Here is a 17,805-nt window from a genome sequence, read left to right as displayed (position 1 = left end):
AGATGGTCTTTAAAAAGGAGCACTGGCCGAGGTAATCTGCAGGCAAGTGAACAGCTTCCTCCGTTTTAGGTGAACTGCAGTTTTTAGTCATGTTGTGAAAGGTATCTGCATAGATGTATGAACTGGCCAGTCTGAACCTCCCTAACCTTCCCTAACTCCTCCCTGGATTTCCCAATAAAGGCTGGTGTGTCCAGACTTACCCCCTCTTGCTCCTGTACCTGTAACCTGGCCAAGTAGTTTATCAGTTTTTTGTAATTAAAGCCATCTTGTCGATGTAATTATTGTGGGTTCCACAAGTCATTAGACACAAGGCCCTGAGAAATCGAAGCTTGGATAAAACTAAATCAGGCAACAGCACAGCAGGAAGAGTGCCAGAGGACTGGATGAATGCAGGACTTATGGAACCCAAGGACAAATTCTCATAAGGAGTTATCAAGTTCATATTCAGATTTATTGTCCATAAATGACATCACAACCAACCCTGAGATTATTTTTGCTGTGCGCCAGACAAAATGTTTCCTTATCAGTAATTGTAAGCCAGGGGTGGCCAAGCTACAGCCCCTGGACCAACTGTGATCTGTTGCTCATTTTCAAGTTGCCCTTTCGAGAAACAAAATGGCAGTGTTGCGGGAGCTGCTGTAACAGCAGTGCTGGTGCGGACCTTAGAGTGCAGGGAGCTCCCCCACGGGGTCCAACCACCCAGTGCGACTGCCGTCAGCTCTGTACAGGCTTTCAATGGCCTGTTAAAGGAGCCCGTGGTGGTTCAAAATTGCCAGGCTTAATATTGTATGGCCTGTCACTCCTTGTATTTTTCTGTATGTTGCCCACAATCGAGAAAGTTTGGCCACCCCTGCTGTAAACTGTACTCAAGAAAAAGAAAAAAAGAAAAAAAAGATATGATACCTGGAATGGCAGGAATGACTTATGAGGAAAGATTGCGCAAATTGGGATTGTACTCGCTGGAGTTTAGAAGATTGAGAGGGGATCTCATAGAGACATATAAAATTCTGGCAGGACTGGACAGAGTGGATGCAGATGGGATGTTTCCAATGATACGAAAATCCAGAACCCGGGGCCATGGTTTGAGGATAATAGGCAAACCATTTAGGACCGAGATGAGGAGGAATTTCTTGACCCAGAGGGTGGTGAATCTGTGGAATTCATTGCCACAGAGGGCAGTAGAGGCAGGTTCATTAAATATATTTAAGAGGGAATTAGATATATTTCTTCAGTATAAGGGTATTAAAAGTTATGAAGAGAAGGCGAGGACAGGGTACTGAACTTTAAGATCAGCCATGATCTCGTTGAATGGCGGAGCAGGCTCGAAGGGTCGAATGACCTACTCCTGCTCCTATCTTCTATGTTTCTAAAAGAGAGAAATATAAACAAAAAAAGAAATGTAAACAAACAGTGCAATACAGAAAAAAATTCAGTAATCAATAATGTGTCGAGTCCTTAAATAAGCCTTTGAGCTTCTTATTTAGGACTCTGATGGTGGAAGGCTAGTGAGTGTTCCTGAACCTGGTGTTACAAGACTTGTGGCACCTATACCTTCCTTTCTGATGGCAGCAGCAAGAACAGAGCATGATCTGGGTGGTGTGGAACCATGATGATTTCTGCTGCCTTTTGCAATCTCAGCATCCCATATAGATCTTCTCAGTGGTCGGGAGAGTTTTGCCAGTGATGTAATGGCTACGTCCACTTATATTTGCAGGGCCATCCGCTTAGAGGTATTGGCGGTCCCATGCCAGGCAATGATATAGCCAGTCAGTACAATTTCCACTACATGTGTAGAGGTTTGCCATGGTTTCCGACATGTACAGAACCTCTGCAAACTCCTGATGAAGTAGAGGTGCTGACGCGCTTTCTTCACCATGATATTAAAATGTCAGGTCCTCCGATATGGTGACTCCAAGGTACTGAAATTTGCTCACCCTCTCCATCTCTGATCCTTCCAATGATCACTTGATCATACACTTCTGGTTTTCACTTCTTAAAGTCTACAATCAGCTCCTGTTTTGTTGACCTTGAGTGTGAAGCTGTTGTTAGTTCACCATTCAACCAAATTTTATATCTTCCCCCTGTATGCTGACATGGCTCCTTTTTATACAGCCCACCACCATGGTATCATTACCATATTTGTAAATGGCATTGTTGTCGTACCAAGCCACATAGTCATTGGTGTAAAGCGAGTAGAGCAAGGGGAAATAACACAGCCCTGAGGTGCTCCAGTGCAGATAGAAATTGTGGAAGAGATGTTCTTACCAATCCTCACTGATTGGGGTCTGGAGTAATACCACAGTCAGTATGAATTGGAAACAAGATCTCCTCCTCACTGACTATTAATACAGGTGCACTTCAAGGATGTGTGCTTAGCCCACTGATCTACTCACTCTACACCCATGACTGCGTGGCCAGGCACAATTCCAATGCTATCTACAAATTTGCTGATGACACCATGGTTGTTGGCAGAATCACAAATGGCAATGATGAAGATTAGAGAAGGGAGAAAGATCAGGTCATTGAGTGGCATCACACCAACAACCTTGCACTCAATGTTAGCAAAATCAAGGAGAGAATTGTGGACTTCAAGAGGAAGTGGAGATGGTCAAAAACTTCAAATTCCTGGGTGTTAACATCTCCGAGAATCTGACCTGGAGCCTCCACATTGATGCAATCACAAAGAAGGCTCGTCTGTGGCTATACTTGAGGATGTATGTCACTGAAAACTCTCGAAAACTTCTACAAGTCTACTGTGGAGACCCTGGTATGGAGGTGTCAACTCTCAGGACAAGAAAATATTCCAGAGGTTTGTTAACTCAGCCTGCAACATCACAGGCACCAGACTTCACTCCATCGAGGACATATACATGAGGCGGTGTCTTACGAAAGGAGCCTCTATCCTCAAGGACCCCCACCACCCAGGCCATGCCCTCTTCACTCTGCTACCATTGGGATAGAGGTACAGGAGCCTAAAGACGAGCCCTCAGCAGCACAAGGACAGCTTCTTCCTCACTGCCATCAGACTCTTGAATGTATGCAAACTGGTGCTTTTTTTAATCAACCTAGCTGCAAAACACTAAAGACATGAGAAAAAAATCATATTTTAAATCATTTTTCATGACAGAACTATTTCATTTTTTTCATTAGCCAAGCCCTCTAAAACTGTAATTAACATTTAGGCAATTTCCCCCACACCCCACCCACCATTGGCATTCAACTTGAATCTAATGCCCTAATTATGCATCTTCCTCCAATAGCCTCTCTGTCACAGGCAACAGTTGAATATTCTGAGTGTCTTCTTGACTCATTTCATAATGACATTGGCATAAACTTGAAACTACTCATGGAATTTTCTGATATAAAATCAATTTGAGTATAATTAAAACTTATTGGAAGAAGGCAAATTTTAATGGGATGAGAATGGATCCAGTCCAGGTAAATTGCAACCAAATCTTGGCAGGCAATACTCTGGCATATAAAAAGTGGGTTGCCTTTAAGGAAGATATGGTGCAGGTTTAGCTGAAGCACAATCTAATAACAAGTAAAGGAAAATAAAACTAAATCCAAACCTCTCCAGAGAGGTACTGAGGAGAGGTACTGAGAAGTTAGAGCAAAAAAAAATTATTGCTTATGATAAGTGTTCTGCTTTAAATACCAATTAGAATCACGCTGATTACAAATAAATCTGAGGGAAAGTTAAATTAAGAGAAGCAAAGAGATGATACGAGAAAAGAATAGCTGCCAAAACAAATGAGAATCCAAGTGTTGTTCAGGCATATAAATTGTAAAAGGGCACTTCAGAGAGGAATGGGACCTATAAAGGATAAAAATGGTAATATCCGCATAGATGGTGAGGGCACCACTGAGGTACTAAATGAGTACTGTGTACACTGACTTCACTCAGGAAGATGGTGCTTCCAAACAGAGAAGGAACACGTAGTACAAACCTTAGATCTGTTAAACATCAATAGAATGGAAGTAGCTGGTTACATTTAAAATTGGCAAATTACCAGAAGGAGATGGCATGCATGCTGGATTTTGAAGAGGTGGGAATTGGAGATCCTTGACAATAATGCTCTTTGGAATTGCCAAAGGGAAGTAAATTATATGTAATTGGTTACAAACATTCGCCCTTAATTGATCCATGTTCAAAAAAGAGAGTAAGTCCAGCAACTACAGGCCAGTCAATTTAACTTCAGTGGCGGGGAAACATTGATCTTGAGAAGTTTTTTTTTGTCACCTGAAGGGTGATGGATCATGGCCAGACCAGCACTGATTAATTAAGGGCAAAATGTTTGTAACGAATTTCATATGTAATTATTGGATCAGGGAACATTTAGCATTGATGAGGTTAATGCGCTTTCAGTGGTTGGTGTACTTTTGATAAAGTACCACATAACAGACTTATCAGCAAATATGAAGCATGTGGCCTAAAAGGGACATTGATAGCATGGATACAAGTCACAGAATAAAAGGTACCACAGGGTTGAATAGAACTGAATTGTTTATTATCTAGTGTACTGAGATAATGATTCCATTCAATTTTCTGATAACAATGGGGAAGAAATTGTCCTTAAATCTTGTGGTGGCTGTTTTCAAACTCATGAATCTTCTGCCTGGCAGAAGTGGGGAGAAGAGAGGTGACCAGGGTGGGATGAGTCTTTAATACTTTCCCTAGACAACAGCAAGTGTAGAGAAATAGAGGAGGATGGTTTGCATGATGGCTCAAGCTGCATTCATTATTTCTTGGAGTCTTGGGCAGACCAGTTCCCATATCAAGCTCTGATGCATCCTGATAGATATGTTCTATGATGTAGCTATAAAAAATTGTCAATAGATGTGGGAAACATATCAAATTTCTTTAGGCTTCTGAGATAGTAGAGATGCTGGTCCACCTTCTTGATAGAAAGAAAATCTTTCAGTTTGCAAACATTGAGGGAGAGGTTGTTGTCCTGACATCAAATCACCAGACTCTATCCCATTTTTATAGACATCTCATCCTTGTTTGAAATCTGGCCTGTAGTAATATTGTCATCTGCAAATTTGTAGATGATTTCCAGCAGTGTTTGGCCACACAGTCATGATAAAGGTTTGTAGTGAATGGTTGATTTTTATTCTAGAGGTGACTAATGGCATTAACTAAAAATAAATGATATGCCATTCCTTTTTTAAAAAATCTATGTTAATGACCTAGAAGTGAGGGCACAAACCAAAATGTCTAAATTTGCAGATGACATCTTTCTTTGGCTTGGCTTCGCGGACGAAGATTTATGGAGGGGGTAAAAGTCCACGTCAGCTGCAGGCTCGTTTGTGGCTGACAAGTCTGATGGGGGACAGGCAATATTGTGATTTGTGAAGACAACCGCAATAAAATGCAACCAGATATAAACAAGTTGCTTGAATGGTGGCAGATGAGGTTTAATGCGGAGAAATGTGAGGTAATGCATTTTCGTAGGAAGAATGAGTGACAATATAGAATGAAGGATACTTTGCTAAAGGAGTACAGAGGCAGTGGGATCTAATGATATGGATGAACAACACATTCCAAGTTGGAGGGCAAGTTGAGAAGTTACTTATGCAATAATGGGCTTTATCAACAAAGACAGGGGTGCAGGGACGTCATACTGAACATTACTAAAATACTGGACTCCCCCTAACTGAAGTGCCGTGTTCAACTTTGATTGCCTCATTATAAGGATATGAAGACAAAGAGATGGTTCAGAAAATGTTTACAAGAGTAGTTCCTGGGACAAAGTCTACAGCTATTAGGATAGATTACAGAGACATGAGAAAAAGCTTTTACTGGCAATATGGTTTTGAAAACTGTAATGCACTGCCTGCATATATATTGGAGGCAGTTTCCATTGTATACATCAAGAGTGAACTGGATAAACATCTGGTGAGCACAAATAGTAATGGGAAAAGACAGAGGATTGGAACTCACGAGTTGATCTGGTAGTGAATTGGTATGAACACAATGAATCTTATGCGCTGAGACCATTTTATGCATCCATGATATGTGGTTTAATTGATCTGGATCATGATGTACTAAAATGACACGGTAATTTTGACAGTTGGAGCACAGCTTAATAGTTTCCTTTTCAATCAATGATATTCTTGAATTAACACTCATTCACAACAGCTCCCATACTGGGAGTCAACAAAATACAAGTTCAGAGCCTCTTTTCTGCTCTTGATGTCTCTTACATGAGGTACCATGGTGCGACTTTGTCAATAACAAATAATTTTTAGCATTGAAATACCATTTCTGGCATTTTTTCAGCACTCAAACTTAGCTGCTTTTGTAATGTAGCTGACACTTTAACAACATGGGCATTTTTTGAAGATGAGTTTGAAAAACATTTTCCAACTTTACAACCTTGAGAACAAGTGGTGAGACCATTCACCCCACAAACTAACAACCGCAGCAAAACACTTCAGCTTTCAAGAATAAATTTACATTTAAATTATCATTTAAAAACCTGTATCAAAAAGATCATACAGGTGTATAGTTTTATATGCTTGTGAATTGCAACTCGGTAAAAGAAACCTAAAGAAATACAACATTTTAAAATAAAATCTTGGAAAGTATATATCAGGTATGATTGAGTAAATATGTAAATAACTCTTTAAAAAATTGCTTTCTTTCAATAAAATCTTTTCCATCGACCCTGACAAGACAAACTGTATAGATATCATTCCCCAAATACTTGGTATCAAACTGAACAAAGCCATCCATGGACAAGCTCAATGGACTTCTATCCAATGTGTTCTGTGAATAGCATTTCACTGGAGAACTCCTTCACATGGAATCACTTGCTTAGTCAATGACTGTTTTAGATCATTCCCAGTCAGTAAAAGTCATTATTTCAAACTAATATTTATCAAATTACAACAATAGAGCTATCTCACATAATTCAAATGAGGAAGATAACTCAATTGGAATCACTGTTGCAGTGTTATGAGCCCAGAGGACCCCAAAACCTAGCAGTAATAGATATTCACCAAGACAAAGGGTTACTTAAACAAAAGGTGCGTTTAATTATCTTTAAACATGAAAACAGAATCACACTTTAACTTATCACTATTGACTTAACTAACCTAACTTAACCCTCTTCTAATTTTAAGCGCGCGTGTATGTAATGTGTGTGTAAGTTCAGAAATGTTCTTTGGTTCACAGTCCAATCTCACTTCTCATTTATCCAAGTTCACTGGTTGCAGGCATTTCTTATTCTGTGCACAGAATTTAACATTTATGAAGTTCACCAGGCTTTGATGTTTGAAAGGTAAATGGTTACCATTCAGGAAGGTTCTTGTTGGTTTTCAGAGAGAGATTTGTTGTACAGTGGACACCCAGCCGCTTCAGTGTCTTTCTGAAGAAACTTTCCCCCTCAGGGTTCTCCAGATAACATGTTTCTTTCAGGTCTCTACAGAGTTCCTTCTTGTTTCTCTTATTCCAAGAGAAACATTAGACAGCCAGTCCTCTCCTCTTGCATGAACCACAAGGGCTATGACCAGGTGAACTAAAAACTCACAACCTGTTTTCCAAGGTTTTCCACAAACTTGCCAGCTTGTCCTGTTCCAGTCCCAGCTGCTGTTGCTGGGTGTAACACTGTAGAACTAATCTCTCTCTCTCTCTCTCTCTCTCTCTCTCTCTCTGAGGGAAAACCTGTTTGACTCTCTCTGCTTGCAAAACCACATGATCCTCTTAGAACAGCAAGTTCCCTTCCAGATAATATGTGGCTCCGACAAGCTCTTTCATCTGATGCCCTTTTGTAAACAACAATCCATTAGTAAAGTCTCTTGGACATGTTCCAAAGCTTTTGCAAAGACTCTGAGGCCCTGACATGTCTAGCATTAACAGAGCTCCAGTATTTTAAATAAGATCTCTTTTAAAGTGTTTGTCGGTGACCTACTCTAACAAACTTGCCCCAAGTTATCTCCCCAAAAAAAATCTATATTCCATCACAGTAGAAACATCCAGAAAAACTTACAGAAATTGGAGAAACACACAAAATGCTGGAGGAACTCAGCAAGTCAAGAAGCATCCATGAAAAACAATAGACAGTCAATGCTTTGGCCCTGATGAAGGGTTTTCAGCCTTCTGCTTTCCATGCATGGTGCCTGACCTACTGAGTTCCTCCAGCTCTTTGTGTGCTTCTCCAGTTTTCCAGCATCTGCAGACTTCTTGTTTACCGCCTCTTACAGAAATTAGATATCCAAAAATACTACAAAATACAGTATATTATGGACAGATTAATGAAAACCAGAATAATGTTAATGATTCACCACAGTGCAATAGATAACAATACTAAAAATGGCAGCATGTTATCATATTAAAATTATCATCAGAATAAATCTAAATACCCCACCTCATCTTTCTTCAACCCAATAGAATAAATGCAACTCTGTATCTTAAGCTACCATTGCTTCTGCAAGAGAATAATTGAAAAATAGTACTACCGCAGACTAGGATTTGCTTTTAAAGTACTTATTTACTCATGGCTTATTTAATTAAACAACCCAACTGTGATAATCTCTCAGAAATTATATAAATTGTTGAGTATCTAAAATAATCTTTGCAAAGGTCCAGACCTACCAAAACATAGAATGGGACATAAATCAGGAGGATTCATATAAAGCTTTAAAAAGGCAAACTTAAGATGAAAGAAGATAGATGAGATGAGGAGAGGGAAATTAGTTTGTGATTGTAATGACAGTGAGACTTTCTGTGTTTCCTTTATTATTCTGTAATATTCATCTTACAACAAACAGATGATGTGCTATATTCAAGACCACACCAATAAATAAGAAACAAGAATAATCATTAGTAGAAATGAGTATGTAGTTATGCAACTAAATGTAAAGATCCAAAGTTACTTAATGACTAATACAATCTTGCAGTTCTCACAATTGCGGTCAACAGAGAATCAGCAAAGTGAACTTGATCTTTTATGCACTATTTCTCACTGTAAGACACAATGAAAATATTGTTGAATGAAGCATAAGTGATATTTTAATGCCACGTCAGGTATTTGCTCCAACTAAACAAGCTTTGTCAGCAACTTGGCAATAATCACTGCTTCTGAACACAACTCCAAGCTCTGAGAAGGATCACACTATAATTGGCAATCAAGAAACAGGAAATTTACATCACTGTGCGGATTCCCCAAGGTCTGCAGTACAGACCATTCCTGACTGCTGATCGGAAAATCTGAATCACAATTTATTGTTATGGACATGTTATGAAATTCATTGTTTTGCGGCAGCATGAATATTTTTAAAACGATGTACTGCTAAATAACCTACTAGACTTGAAAATCTAATTTTACATAATTTAATCATATAAACTGCAATGTTTTTTAAAAAATGAAAAAATATTACATGATTATTTGATGTTTATGGCATTTAGTTCTGTTATATTCCTTTGATGTTTGGGAAAAATATATTTATATTATTTACATCCTCTTTAACCTGATTGGCTGTCCAGACATTTGGTTGATGTCATAGATCTAACATCGATAAATCACATCAAAAATGTGAAATCCACACCATAGATGAGTCATAAATCTTCATGAGAATGTTCAGTTGAGGTCATTGATAAGTGCTGTCTCTTTTCCGCTGACTAGAAATTGGATCTTGGTAATTGAGAATAGTTTGCAACTTCAAACTTCACTCAATAAAATATTTTTGCAAGCTCACCACTCTCCAATGTTTCTGGAAGAGCCAAGGATTCAAAACCTGAAGATAATGTTCACTGTGCATTACATGAAATACACTCAAAACTTAATTATAAACAATATGCTAAAATCTATTTCATGCAAGAAATGATCCTTTGCACAGAGGTTGTAATATTCTAAATTTCACGAGTGAAGCCAGGTTATCAAGGATACCACAGTTAAAACTGTAGGTTCATGTAACAAGAATAAACGGCAGTATCTTTTTCAGCATCGCCAAATCATTTTATCCATCAGTAAGAGGCCAGGCAGCTCTCAAAAATGAGCATCAACAAGGCACTGTGGACTATTGGGAGAAGCAAAAATTTCTTCCACCCCAACTTGTAATCACAAAGCTTGGCACATTCATCACTCTCCCATCAAAACTATTCCACAGAATAAATCTTGGTTCAATATGAAGAGCAGAAGAACAAATCAGGTGCAATGCTCAACCATTGCTAAAACTAAGATGCCAACATAGTAAAGCTCTAACATAGATTACATGTATGCTATGGAACAAAAGACACAGCTAAGCAAGAGCACCACCAATCAATCAAAGCTCCGCACTCCTGCCACATGTAATCACAAATGGCAGATGAGAATACTCCCATCTTCAAAGCCTGGCAACATAGGGACCTTGGGGTTCAAATCCATACATCCTTCAAGGTCGCCGCACAGGATAGTTAAGAATGCCTATGGGATGCTGGGGTTCATTAATAGGATGATTGAATTCAGGAGTAGAGAGGTCATGCTGCAACTCTACAAATCTCTGCTAAGACCACTTAGTGTATTGTGTTCATTTCTGGTCATCTCATTATAGGAAGGATGTGGAAGCAATGGAGAGGGTGAAGAGGAGATTTGTTAGGATGTGGTCTGAATTGGGAAACAAGACTTATGAGGCAAGGTTAGCAGAGGTGGGAGTTTTCTCTCTGGAGCGTAAAAGGATGAGAGGAGACTTGATATAGGTCTTCAAGATGATGAAAGGCATAGACAGAGTGGACAGTCAGTACCCGTTTCCTAGGGCAGGATCAGCAAACACCAGTGGACATATGTATAAAGTTAAGAGAGGGAAGTTTTTTTTACAGAGTTGCAGGTGCCTGAAATGCCTTGCTGGGGCTGAAACATTGGGGGCATTTAAGAAACTCGAAGACATTCACATGGATGGGATGAGGAGGGTTTAGTACTTTTTTTAAGAAATAGAAGGGTTGGCACAACATTGTGAGGGCTGAAGGGCCTGTAGTGTGCTGTATTTTTCTATGTTCCATTAGAGAACACTGGATAACTAGAGGTGTTGAGGATCTGGTCAAGATAAAGGAGGCACATGTCAGTTGTACAGTTGAAATCAAGTGAATCCTTCAAACAGTAGAGGATATAGAAGTTGACTTAATAAGGAAATAGAGGGCAGGGGTAAGAGATGATTCTGGTAGATTAAGTTAAGTAGAATCCCATGAGATGCCACAAAATTGTAAAGGCAAAGGGTAACTAAGAATAGAGCCCCTTAAAGATCATTTAAATTGTTTATGTGTGTCATCACAGGATAGGGGCGAGGTGATTAACAAATATTTCTCATCTGTATTTTCTATGGAGAAAGACGTGGAGGTAAATTGCAGTCTTGTATACAGTATGAAAAAGGAGGTGTTGGAGATCTTAAAAAGCATGAAGGTTGATAAATCCCCAGGCCCTGATTATTATTGGAAACTAGGGAAGAAATTGCTGGAGTCCAGGCAGATATTCACCTCATTGTTAAACACAGATTAGGGCCCAAGATTGGAGGGTAGCTCACGTTGTGCCTTTATTTTTAAAAAAGCTGCATGGATAAACCAAGGGACTACAGGCCAGCCAGTTGAACTGTGAGTTACTGGAGGGATTCCAACAGACAAGATTGACATGCATTTGGAAAGGCAAAGATAGGCAGCATAGCTTTGTGTGGGAAATTATGTCACGTGGACTTGAGTGAATTTTTTGAAGAGGTGACCAAGACATTGCTGAGGGAAGTATGGAAGACATTCTGCATGGACTTAGCCAGGCCTTAAACAGGGTCTCACATGGTTGGGGCTCTGGAAGGAGAGATCACATTGGGCCTAGGATGTTTTTTAGGAGGAGTCAGGGTAGTACCAGAGGGTTGTTACTCAGTTTCTCATACTGCAAAGCCTTTCCTGGGCACCTGTTAGGAATATGATGAAACACTCTTCATCTGCCTAGATGAATGTAGCTCCAAGAAGCCTGACACCATACATGAAAAAAAACAGCCCAAGAGATTGCACCTCATTCACATTGAAATATTCATTTGTCCATTACTCATGTCTTCCCTCCTCAGAAATGCCAGTCACCCAAATGCCAGTCGCCCAACTACACCACCAAAACGAGGGCAGAAGGTTCATGGTAACAGCACCATCTGCAGGTTTTCTTCCAAGTGCATGCCACCCTGACTTGGAAATACCTGAACTACAACAACTCAAAAAGCTGGCTAATCACCATTATCATAGATGCAAGTGATTTGAAATAAAACAGAAAATACCAGAGAGCCTCAGATCAGGCAATATTTGTGGTCAGTAAAAGAGACTTAATGGGCCAGATCAGGCTTTATTACACATACTGTTCGAACTTGACCCTATACAATTCCCATGGAGAGTTGCACATACATTTTGCAAGCCTGCAGGACCAACCAAGCTGTAGGGCTGGATTCTCCCGCAAACAAAACTCACAAAGGCATCGTGAAGACCTTTCAACAGCTCATTGCTGTTGACCAGAGATATTTGTAAAAATGTCTGAATGGATTTAAGTAAACAGGAAGAAAAAAAGTAATTTCACTTGCAACGATATAAGTTATATAAATAATTAAAACATAAATCAATTTATTCATAAAATACAAGACAACTTATTTGCACTGTTTCAGGCAAGGTCAGTGACCCCATTGTATGTAGCATAACTCCTTTCAAATGAAAGGGCCAAAACAATGTTCATTAATAATCCCTGGTGTGAGACAGACATGGCAGCTGCAGAATTCGCCCAGCCCCTTACCTCCGGATGTTTGATCTCTATCCCTGGATTCAGAGATGGATCCAGCAAGAATTAGCTGCACCAGCATCAGATAGCCAGCATTTTCTGACTTCTGCTTTCCAAGGCACATAAGCAGCCATGAGGGGCAAGCTGTCCAATGGCCTCACTTCTCCAGGAAACACTAATGATGATCAATACAATCCTGTCTCACATTTCAGAACGGCACCTGGTATCAAAACTGTCCTGACCTTGGGTTATTGATGTGAAACATCAGGTTTTATCCCTAGGATCTAGGAGAATCATAGGTCTTCAAGAAGCAATGTTACACTGCTGGGGCTGGTATGGTAGCAAAGTGGTTAACAGCCACTGCCTCACAGCCCCAGAGACCCAGGTTCAACCCCTGACTCTTCTCCCTGTGCTAATGTGGGTTTCTGCTGGGTGCTCTAGTTTCCTCCCATACCCCAAAGTTCTACTGGTGCATTAGCTGAATATAGTAAATGATCATTTTGTACAAGTAGGTGATGAAAATATAACAAGTGAAATGAGCATAAGAACATGGAAATCGAGGATTGGAAAGGACTGCAATTGGCTCTGTTGGGAGATAGCATTATTACAATGGGCTGAACAACCCCCCAATGCTGTGAAAAGATGCTGCTATATCTGTTGAGTATTTCCAGCATATTATGTTTAAAAGCAATTTTATTATGCTTTTCAAATAATTTTCTTACTTATTCCCAACAATCCAATACCAAATGAAACAGCGAGCCTTTTGGAGATTGTTAAAGTCAGGCATTAACAAATGAACCAATCCATCTGCCTGCTTACATTATAAATTGTACCTTGTTTTTTTTCCCCATCACTGTCATGCTCTGAACACATGCCTGGTGGTAGGTCTTCAGACAAAGTGGCCAACTTTGCACTCAAACTGGCCTCCAGCAGCGGCTCCCGGGAAGAACTGCCCACATCAGCTAAGTGCAGGCACACTGGCTGCACCAGTAACCCTGACATGGAACAGCAGCACTGGATTCCAAACCTAGGCCAGTCCAGAGATGCTCAGGTCCTCCACTATGTACTGGGGGCTACACACAGAGTAGTTCCATAAACTGTCTGGCACTACACACACACACACACACACACACACACACACACAGTATATATTTATATTCACACATCATTTGTGTTTTATGGGGGGATATTAGAATAGTTATGGATAAATAGGTCATTAAAAGAGATAGATTGTGGGGGTTTTGTGTAGGTCACTTCACAGAGCAACACTTCACAAAAGATATCTCATTTAAAATGCAAAAGCTTTGCTGAAGCTAGACATTGAGGCACCGGTTGGCTTGGAAGAAGCAATGAAGAATGCTGATCTATTGTGTACTGGCAATAAAGCCCAGGCTCAGAAGTCCTAATAAGTAAGATCTTTCAAAGATTGAGTTTGGAGCCTTGGGAGAGATTTTTGGTTTTTACAAGCAGAGAGAGGAAAAAAAAGGATTCTTCTCTTAGAGAGAGAGAGGGGGGGAAGTCAGTTCTACAGTAGCAGTTGAGGCTACAAAATGGCAAGCTGGCAGGTTTGTTGAAAGACCCCATTTTGAAGATGGGTTGTGAGTTCTACGTTCAGCCTGTTCAAAACCCTTGTAGTCCTTATAAGAGGAAATGACTGGCTAGAGTATTTCACCTGAAATAAGGGAAACAAAAGGAACTCTGTGGTGACCTGGAAGAAGAGGTTATCATTTTGGGGTATGTTACTTCGACAAGACAATGAAGTGACTGATTGAAGGAAATCAGTTTGTGTGTGTCCAACAAACAACAAATCTCTCTCTGAAACCAACAAGAACCTTCCTGAGTGGTAACCATAAAACTTTAAGCACCAGCACCTGGTAAATATTCATAAATGTTAAATTCTGTGCATAGTATAAGAATTGCCTGATACTAGTGAACTTGGAGAAGTGAGAAGTGAATGATTGGACTGTGAAACAAAGAACTTTCCTGAACATATACACATTACCTACATGTGCGCTTAGAAATAGAACGAGGTTAAGTTCAGTTAAGTTAATAGTAATAAGTTAAAGTTTGACCTTGTTATTATGTTTAAAGAAAATTAAAAAGAACTTTTGTTTAAGCAACCATTTGTCTTGGTGAATTTCTATTGCTGCTGAGTTTTGGACTCCTCTGGGGTCGTAACTCTGTGTGTGTGTGTGTGTGTGTATTATATATATTTACTGCCAATACACTCTGCTGTGGTCCCATGTGTGACTCCACATTCTGGGACAGTCTCCAACTGTCCTGCCATCTGGGATTGTGCTGTTGTCATAGTTGGATTGTTCTCTACAAAGTTCTGGATCCAGTGAGTGTGATGCATTTAGACTTTCCAAATACTTGTGATAGGCTCCCACCCATGAGACTGGTGAATAAGGTTAAGTTACATCGAAATGAGAGTAATTAATATACATCTATGGATTGAGAGTCAGTCAACAGATAAAAAGCAATCAGCAGGAATAAATGTTAGCACACTGCATCTCATGGAGGAATTGATACTTGGGCCTCAATTCTCCACAATGTACATCGGTGATGTCTTCCCTGAGGCTTAGCGAGGGTGCAACAACATAACAAACAGGATACAATATGAACAAATGTAAGGTTATCGACTTCAGGAGTAGAAACAGAGGGTTCTGGGTGTGCATATACATAAATACTGAAAGCTAACATTCAGGATGGCAAATGACATATTGATATTTATTGCAGGTGGATGTGAATGTAAGAGAACTGTCTTACTTATTACAGTTACATGGTGTCTCAGTAAAGCTGCAGCTAGAATGTTATCTAAAATTGATGTCTCTTTATCTAAAAATATATATACATGCTGTGGAGGGAATTCAGCAAAGATTCACCAGATTGATTGAAAGATAGGATGGTGGATTTGTTACAAGTGAAGTACAATGGGCATTTCTGTACAAGATGAAGGGAGGAAAGTTTACAGAGGACAACAGGGGTAAACTTTTTTTTTGTTGCATAGAGTTGTGTGTGCCTCAAATGCATTGCCATGGATGGTAGTGGAGGCTGAAACAACAGGGAAATTGAAGACTGGATGAAAGAAAAATAGGGTACTGAGGTAGGGAGGGTTCTTTTTTTTTGGTAGGTATTTATGGGGCCACACAACATTGTATTTTGTTCATATGAAGGAATTTTGCAGAGGCACAGCTGTTTCTTTATGGGGTTGAGTTGTGCCACGTTACATCAATTAGATATGCAAAATGCTTAGCAAGCTCACAAGCTGGAGAGGGAGGCGATTTGGTGGAGGGTTGTTTCCTCTGGTGGAGATTCAGAAGTCTCCAACTAATAGAAGGTCATTTAAGACCACGAGGAGGATAAATATCCTCATCCAGAGGGTGGCAAATCAAAATAGCACTGGAGCCTCAATCATTGAACCCATTCAAAACACAGGTTCCCGAACTTCTCCGTATTCATGAAATGGAGCGAGGGTAAGAAAATGCTGTTGAAGTTGAAGGCCAGTCATGCCCTGAGTTCTGGGATAGTTCGGGGTCCCGTCCCTGCTCTTTGGGACAGATACATGTGCACCGTCCCCTATTCTGGGGCCGCCCGACCTTACGAAATGCAGATCCAGCCCTGGTCCGACAATCTGGGGTCGTTTCGCACGGACGGAGACCGACTGAAACGCTCGACCTGCATTCAGGGCTTAACTTTCAGGCTGGTATCGCGACACACACTGGCCTCGGGTCGTTCCCCACGTCGCCCGCGCACTGGGTTCAAGCCGGATCCCACACGCGAATGAGAGCCGCAGCCCCCACACTTGCTGTGCCTTGAAGGCTGGGTCCGCTGCATTTTACACAGAAGGCACGAATTAAAGCAGAATTGGAAGCTTTCGATCCAGCTTCCGAGCTGTCCCTGTCAGGACCAATATTTATTGGATATAATTCCTACCAGATGGCTGAATTTCATTTCCCTTCCGGACCCCATTGACTCGTTTAACGCAGGCTCACCTCGTTCACTAGCCCCTGCCATTCGCCTTCGCTTCTGTTGGAGGTCATGTCCTATGTGTATTTTATTGAATCGGTAGAAGCTATTAAAGAGAAAATGAGCGTTACGATTAGGATTCAGTCGCTTCCTCCCAGCTGGGCTACATCACTTCCATGTATCAACGTTCAACGGAGTCCGACGTCAGGTCGGGCCAAGGTAACATGAGCCGCGTTGCAAGGAGGTGAGCGAGCTGAACAATGACTGGGAGGATCACTGCTCTGCTCCCCGGCATCACTCGGGGGGCGGGGGCGGGGTGGGGGGATGCAGGCTGACACCATCAGGGAGAGAGACACCCAAATGACCATCTCTAAAATGTTTGTGCACTGTTTCAACCGAAAGGTATTATTTTTATATATATAAATACACCTGTAGTTAGTTAGAACAACGAAAACATTTTTCTTAAGCCCAGTTGACATGGTTCAATATCCCTAAAATTCTTTTTGAACCTTCTTATGGGCTCCAGTCAGAGCTGTCATGATGACCCAATTACAAGGACGCTTCGAGTCACATGGTTTTGTCTGCGCAGCATACCAGCAAGCGCTGTTGTTTTCATTGCTGCTGGTGCTTTTATAATCACCACTTTTTATGATGAGGTATCCGAGAGTGAGTTTTGAAGAGAAATACCAAGCCTAAGAAAGCAGCAGAGATTGATCTGGAAGAAGCCAAAGATTGGGCAATATTAGACGTTTTGACATTCCTAGTGAATGCGACTTCGTCGAATCTCTCCCAACCCTTTCACTAAGTCTAAAGTTCTTTCTGATGATCTGTGGCTTCACGTGAGAGGAGCTTTTCAAAGCTGAAACTTATGAAGAACTATTGGCGATCTACCATGGGATAGTCAAGGTTTTCCAATCTTACGATATTATCAGTTGAAAGTGAGTTGGCGAAAGGCATTGATTTCAATGAAGTGATTCACAAGTTTGCAGCTTTGAAGGCTAGGAAAGGAAAATTCTGAATTAGTTGAGATATCCACTAAGTGCTAAAATGCTTGTGGTATTTGTTCCTGTTTATTTTTTATGGTATTATTTGATTTATGAGTATATTTTCA

The 17,805-nt window shown here is 40.5% G+C and overlaps 1 protein-coding gene across 1 annotated transcript in view; it reads right to left on the bottom strand.

The window, feature by feature from the left end:
* ccdc149a (coiled-coil domain containing 149a) overlaps nt 1–16,897 on the bottom strand; it is a 114,503-nt gene extending 97,606 nt beyond the window's left edge. Inside the window, exon 1 of the mRNA XM_069922816.1 lies at nt 16,721–16,897. Coding sequence (XP_069778917.1) covers nt 16,721–16,768 — 48 coding nt within the window. The 5' untranslated portion in view covers nt 16,769–16,897. The remainder of the gene's footprint in view (nt 1–16,720) is intronic.
* Nucleotides 16,898–17,805: the final 908 nt, after the last annotated feature.

The sequence above is a fragment of the Narcine bancroftii genome, chromosome 3, assembly GCF_036971445.1.
Source record: "Narcine bancroftii isolate sNarBan1 chromosome 3, sNarBan1.hap1, whole genome shotgun sequence".
In the NCBI taxonomy this organism is placed as follows: Eukaryota; Metazoa; Chordata; class Chondrichthyes; order Torpediniformes; family Narcinidae; genus Narcine; species Narcine bancroftii.
This window is presented reverse-complemented; position numbering and strand designations above follow the sequence as displayed.